Raw genomic sequence first — 7,116 nt, 5'->3', positions numbered from 1 at the left:
TGGCTGCCATGTCACCTCCGGCTCTACTTTGATGCCGACGTGGCCCCCCGACCTAGGCACCAAATCCTTTGACGCCGAGACGTGTAAGCTCGGTGCCACCATCGATGACGTCGAGTTAAGGGTCCATATTTTAGGGCATATTTGTGAAAAACTTAAAAAAAAGGGAAAAAAAAAAATCGGCTGCATTGCCCCCCTTCCGCTGCATCCCCCTTCCGTCCGTGCATTCCTCGTTTCCTCCGCGTGCGTTCTGTGATTCTGTCTCTCTCGCCCCACTCCCCGCTCTCCGGCGACTGGTGGGCCGCCGCCGCCCTAAGCCAGGTGCGGAGGCTTTCATTGGTCTCTTCGCCGGCGACGAGCACCCACCAGGTACTCCCACCCCCTCCCTTCCCTTCCCTTCGTGCTGTGCGAAGGTGAGCACCGAAACCCTAACCTAAAGCTATTTAGCTATTTCACAAGCCTCCTAACTTCGAAGTTTTTGCAAAAATTATGGGTGTACATGTGTACACCCATGGCCCTTTACTGGATCCGCCCCTGGCTGTGAGGAGAGTGATGTTTTCCCCCTGTATCTGATTAAGCATTGTCAGAGAAAAAACTAGGGACTTTTGCTTCATCTGGAGGTTTAGTTTTCAAAGGATTATAATTGATGGATTAACTTCATGAATTGATAGACTTTAATCCTACATGAAAAGTAAACTACAAGATAGTGTATGTATTCCTGCATTAAAGTTTCAGATGTCTCGTGTTCGTGTATATATGCTATGCCTGATGGGAAAGCTTCTGTAACTTAAGGCCCCTGTGATACACTTTTGATGTGCATATGTGATGAATTTCAATATGAATGATGTAGGCTTTGATAAGCAGAACTTCTTACGTGCATCTTTGTGTTAGGACTTAGGAGTCTTGACTCTTGACAAGTTTTCCCAATGGATCGAGTACCGAATGGAAGGCATAAGGTTTCTGCCAATAGACCTGTAGTTGTGCTTTCAGATACTGATTCTGACTCTGACTCTGAAGGTAACAGCACATTCAGTTCTAATGATACATTGTCTGTCATTCTATAACTCATGAAACACTGCAGTATTCTTTTATTACATATATTTGTGATTGCACTCTTGACATTATGGGCATGCCATGTAAGACATGTTTGCTGTTCTCTTGCACAGCATTTGTTACATGGAAAGAGGCCTCTGGGACATTCAGGATAGGAAAAAGTACCTCATGTTATCATAAGGATCATTTATTTTTGGTGTTAGTCATTTCTTCTCAATGCCTGTGAGCTTTTCTTGGCAGGCTTCATACACTTGATATATTACTAGAGAAAAAACGTTGGCGGATGAATAGATACCATTTTTCCATTTTTTAACTGTCATTTGTTTTTTCTAATTGCATTGTACTCCACTTTAACTGTCAAGTCACCAACATCTTAAGTGTGTATCACTTTGATTGCAAAGTCTGCTACAAACTACTTTGAATCATGATTGACAGATGCACTGTGTGCATATCAGCTTCCAGGTGATAATAATTGAACTGTACATATGATGTACTTGATCTTCAGTATTTTGTTAAGAGCAAAATAAGGGACTCATTACATGAATAAAATCCTAAACTCTATAATATAGCCGAATGTTACTGCACATGAATAGCTTGATGCATGCTTGAAACCTGCAGTACTCATGTAGTGCTGCCTGTTTCTAGGTTTTGTAGAAGAGCTGACTCCTGTTCACTCGAAGTCAAACGGGAAGGCTTCATCTGCGAGCCTAAAAACTGGTGGAAAGGCTTCATCCTTTTCTAAAGGTACAAATACACTGTTACTAAACATCATCCCCTTCAAAAGGTACTTAAGTATGTGTGCTAAAGATCAGGATATTTACCTTTATACCGTTATTACATTTCTGTCTATCTTTCATATGTTGTCTTATCAGTGTTAATTGTAATATTTCCATCCCCTTTTAGGAGAGGCAAGCAATGGAAAAGCATATAGTAGTGGCAAAGGTGGAAAGGGTTCTTCATCACATGCAGTGCCTACCAAGTCTGATGCAGAACTAAAGCTAGAGCTTGGTCAGTCCCCTCAACGAAATTCTCAAAATGCAGCTTATTTAGATGCTAATTTCCTAAGCTTCTAATACTGAAATTGACTATATTAGTGATGGGGCTAAGATTTCCAGCCTCATTTGGAGGGCATCATAGGATCAAACTATAGCAGTCCATGTTGTGGAAAAGAAAGCACACTTTTGTGTTCTGATAATTCTCTAGGTGCATTTTAGTACCTCAAAACATTCAAGGAGAGTTTTGGGGCCACAAACCAGCACCCATGCTGCTCATCGGCCTTGGGAGTTCTTCCATGTTGTATCTGTTCTTCACCTTGAGAACTAGGGTCATGGAGAGTTTGTATCAGAACTCAACGGTGTTTCTCCCGTTGCCGTATCTTTATTTATTTTTTCTCAAATACCATCACCGTTTCTTTACAATCAAGCTATTTATTGTACAAGGACTTGAGGGTCATTTATAAAAGATTTGGAATCTGTCCTGTGTTTGTTGCCTCCACTTGTATGTTGTTATCTACAGTTGATTAATGGCTCTTACCCTATCTCTCTCTCAAAAAAGAAACTATTACTGGCTTTGTTTTTTCCCTGCAGAATCTTCCGCTTAGAATCATCTTTCCACTCCCATTTGGATATCTTGTCATTTTTGCTCTTAAGTTGGTCACATGCTGGATACTTATGCCATGCAGAGATGGGGCATGGTATTATTAGCATCTTGTTAATGGACATGCATAAAGTTACTCCCTCACTCCAGAAATGATCTATGTATTTTAACCAGGGGAAGTCAAACTTTGCAAACTTTGATCATTATTAGTTCAATTATATGTACATCTAATGCATAAAATTTGTATCAATATATTTGTATTCAAAGTGGTTTTGAGATTATGTTGAATCTTTAGCAGTTGACATTATAATACAAGAGAAATCTTGTGTCAAAATCTACTTTGAAAGACTTTTTCTGGTCAAAATGCGTAGATCATTTCTGGACGAAGGGAGTATTTGATAATTGATATGCTGGCACTGATCATGTTTATGCAGTCAGCTGGTTCTTGCAGGTATCTGTTTTGAAAAGGGTGATAGTGGGACAGTGGGTTGGTGGTGTTATCAATTTTTTTGCTTGTCGATGTATGCAAAGTGAGCTGTTCAGTAAAATGTATTTGACAATTTAGTTATATATTTGTGCGTCCCACTCCCACCACATATTTTGAGCTTGTAAGTGCTATATAGTAATATTATGATTAAGTGAAATGTTGTGTAAATTGTAAAAGGAGTTTGATGTTCTAAGTGGTATACTATTCATTCTGAAATCCGCAATAATCTGATTTCCAAGAGCCATTATTATCTCTAAATGAACCATGTAAACTAATCCTGCTAGGTTCTCATGCAAACACATGTGTATTTGCTTGTAGATATCCCTCCGAATTCTAGAATGCTAATGAATTGTGAAGCAGCTGAACTATTGCAAGAAATTCACGAGCACATGGCTATACTATCAGAGGACCCCAAGATCAAAATTCCTGAGTAAGAATAATATTTCCTGTTTATGACCTGTTTTACTCTTTTTGTCTCTGTGACGTTCAAGTCTCTTAGCTGTTTGTCTTGTTGTTTACTCTTATGTTATTGCTTCTGCAGGTCTTTTGACAAAGCTTTTCAGTATGCAAAAGATGGAAACCATTTCACCACTGCAAGCTCTGTGAAACAAGCCCTTGAGTATCCTAATCATTTTTTTTACTAGAGAGATATTAGAACTTGCATCTTATTTTAGAGTTATACTATTTTATTAAACGAACATCTTATCAGTACAGTTCCTTAACTGGTTGCTGCAGACCTCTTAAAAAATGTGGGGTTAGTGATGGCGAGGTTTGTTACTCATTTCTTCTTCCTTTCCTTTCTGTGTAGCGCTAACCTCATCTCACTCTACCATTTTGGTGTGCGTACAACAGATATGCATGATAGCAAACATTGGGCCTGAGACCGTTGAAGAGGTTTATGCACTAGTGCCATCTCTCAAGGTCAGCCTATTTCTGGGCACTTAGTATTTTGACATCTTGAATGTACCATTGTGGCAACATCTAACTCTTGCAGAACCAAAATTTGTTGTTCCAGGCTAATAGGTCAGCTACCGAAGGTTCAGTCACTGAGGTTCTTGCTGCCCTCGCAAACATAAAAGCTGCTAAGTGAATCTCCAATGGAACTAGACTGATAATAGTAATACCCATGCTTCAGATATTCGAATAAACACGTATATCCTGATTGACGGTCCTTCATACACCATTCTTATTGGTCTTTATTGCTTGCAGAATCGGAAGCAGATGTCTTTCTGATCAAGGAGCGCGGAATCAGCAAAGTGGCCCTTTGGTGTTTTGGATGTACTGCATAAACATGCTGTGTATATAAAAAACGTAGCATGTGCTTCATGAACTCCTCTAGGATGTCTAACTGCTGAAGTGCAGATTCAGCTGAGTGGTTGAACTAGTCTACTCGAACTGATAAGTACTGTCTGCACTTGTGGCTACTGCTTGAACAATGAAGCTGATGACTCGTTGCCGTCTGTTGAATTGTGTCTCTCTTAAGTCTCAACTTATCCGTTGTACATCCGGGTTTGTGAGCAGTTTTCTCCTTTACCATGTTTGGTTTATATGGTTCTAGGTTTCAGAAGTGCATTCGATCACGGCGTATTAGGACGGTCACCGGTGTCGTACCTTATAATGTTATGTATTCTAATTGAGAATCAGTAGCCAAGGCTACTGTGATTATAGCATTATTAGTTAAACTGTAACCATAACAAGCGAAATCAAGCCCAGAAAGGGGCAACTAGCCAGCAAAGCTGTTTGTATGCGACTATGCGAGATGCATGCAAGGTTTAGATAGTAAAATAACAGCCGGAAATTCACGTCGATCAGCTAGTCACTGCCTTTGTAAGGTAATCGAACGGCAGTGGCTGCACGTCGTCACTGAGCGGACCGGCGTGCCGGAAACCGTACGCCCTCAGCACCTGGTCGTCGGCGAAGTTGAGCGCGCGGCGCATGCCCTGGTCGCAGCTGTCCCCGGAGTAGTGCTCGTTCCGCTGCCCGCTGCACGGCTGGCATCCCGTGAAGTGCGTCACGAAAAGGGCGGCGCCACCCGTGCACCCCGGTCTCCGCCAGCCCGGCCCCGGCCAGGGCGGCGTCCCTCGTCGCCGCGTACGACGCGTGCTCCCTCTCCGCGTGGGGCTTTTTACATATTTATCATTAGTATAATCGTCGCTTACAGGAATCACACTCTTAAAATGACGCTTACAAATTTAGCCGTTTTAGTTCGCGCTCCTTTCATTTTTACCACTTTCGTCTATGTGGCACGCCAGCTCGTGCTGACACGCTGGCACCGGCACGGGAAATGACCCCGCTGCCCCCGACCATCTTTCAATTAGACGTGCCGTTGCCCTCTCCCTTTTCTCTCTGTGAAGATCGGGCGGGAACGCGGCGACCTTGTCGTCGAGGAGCGACTGGCTCATGGCGCGCAGCACCCGTACCTTGAGCACCGCCGGTAGCGCCGCCAGCGGCGTGTTGTCGAACATCTGCACGCCCCGCACGAAGCACCGCGTTGGGTCGCTGAACTCGTTCTGCATCACCGCCTCGTACGGGTACTTGACCAGCGACAGGTAGTGGAACCAGAGCTAGTATCGCTGGATGCGGTCCCGGTTGATGAAGAAGCCGCTGAAGAGGAGGAAGTAGGCCAGCGTCGACACCACCATGGGGAAACCCAGCATCACGTTCGTCACCACGCCAGAGAGGAACGTCGCGAACCCAGAGCCGGCCCAGAAGGACGCCAGCACGATGGCCACAAAGAAGAAGAAGCCGTCGGCGCCGCCGGCCAGGCCCACGGCGAAGAACGTGGTGAGCGCGAACGCGAAGGAGAGCACGATCAGCGACGGGAAACCGACGATGGTGTGGGAGAGCACATACGAGGACCGCCGGTACGTGTTGTAGGCCGTCTCCTGGAGGAAGATGTAGCGCTCGTTGAGGAACACGGGGAGCGAGTCGGAGCAGGTGTAGAACACGGTGGACATGGCGATGGCAAAGAAGCCCAGGCGCTCCTCGACTCCCTTGGGGGAGTCGTCCAGGCGCCAGAAGATGGTCGCCAGGATGAACCCCGTCACCATCACGGCCGCTAGGCGGATGATGAGGATCTCCGGCGTGCGCTTCGTGCTGAGGAACGCGCGACGGGTGAGGACGCCCATCTCGACCTAGAACGGGTTCACGAACTTCGACACCGGGGCCGCCGGCGCCGCCAACTCCCCGGGCGAATGCACCGACACGGATCCGTCGGTCGCGCCGAACACGAGCTTCCCGCGAGAGATGCTGGCGCTGATGGCCTCCTTCAGGGACAGCGACGGCTTCTCGCCGTGCCCGTCGTGGTGCTTCGCCTTGGGAGGCATGCGCGTCTGCCATTTCTTGTTGTGCTCCACGAGGTCCCTGGCCCCGTCCGGCATGGTCTCCAGCTCCCTGATGAGGTCGAGCGCGAACTCCGTCGGGTTCTCGTTGCTAGGGATGGGCTTGCCGAAGTCGTTGAAGAAGGACGGCAGCGCGCGTGGCGAGCCGTAGTACACCGTCTGGCCGCGGGAGAGGAACAGGAGGCGGTCGAGGAGGCCGAGGATGCGGTAGCTCGGCTGGTGGATGGACATGACCACCACGCTGCCGCTCTGCGCGATGCGCTGCAGCACCTTGACCACCGTGAACGCGATGGTGGAGTCGAGCCCGGAGGTGGGCTCGTCGAGGAACAGGACGATGGGGTCGTGGATGATGTCCACGCCGATGGACACGCGGCGCCGCTCCCCGCCGGACACGCCGCGGTGGCCCTCGTCGCCGATGATGGTGTTGGCCGCGTTGCGCAGGCCGAGCTGGTCGATGAGCGCCTGCACGCGCTTCTTCTTCTCCTTGGTTGGCAGCGAGCGGGGCAGACGGAACTCGGCGGCGAACATGAGCGTCTCCTCCACGGTGAGCATCGGGTACAGGAGATCGTCCTGCATGAGCTGGCGTTGAAAGATGGCCGGGGGCAGCGGGGTCATTTCCTGTGCCGGTGCCAGCGTGTCAGC

The 7,116-nt window shown here is 47.3% G+C and overlaps 1 protein-coding gene and 1 pseudogene across 1 annotated transcript; one reads left to right on the top strand and one right to left on the bottom strand.

Annotated features, from left to right (window-relative positions):
- The first annotated feature begins 201 nt into the window (after positions 1-201).
- Positions 202-4,594, top strand: LOC136464282 (DNA-directed RNA polymerases IV and V subunit 4-like). Its single transcript, XM_066463248.1, has 10 exons — positions 202-366; positions 889-1,014; positions 1,696-1,794; positions 1,954-2,058; positions 3,452-3,563; positions 3,675-3,752; positions 3,869-3,902; positions 3,986-4,054; positions 4,149-4,250; positions 4,343-4,594. Exons 2-9 carry the CDS (start codon positions 924-926, stop codon positions 4,221-4,223), a joined length of 663 nt encoding a protein of 220 aa, XP_066319345.1. The 5' UTR covers positions 202-366; positions 889-923; the 3' UTR covers positions 4,224-4,250; positions 4,343-4,594.
- A 347-nt stretch (positions 4,595-4,941) lies between these two features.
- Positions 4,942-7,089, bottom strand: LOC136466070 (ABC transporter G family member 5-like; annotated as a pseudogene).
- Positions 7,090-7,116: the final 27 nt, after the last annotated feature.

This window comes from Miscanthus floridulus, chromosome 7, assembly GCF_019320115.1.
Source record: "Miscanthus floridulus cultivar M001 chromosome 7, ASM1932011v1, whole genome shotgun sequence".
NCBI lineage: Eukaryota > Viridiplantae > Streptophyta > Magnoliopsida > Poales > Poaceae > Miscanthus > Miscanthus floridulus.
This window is presented reverse-complemented; position numbering and strand designations above follow the sequence as displayed.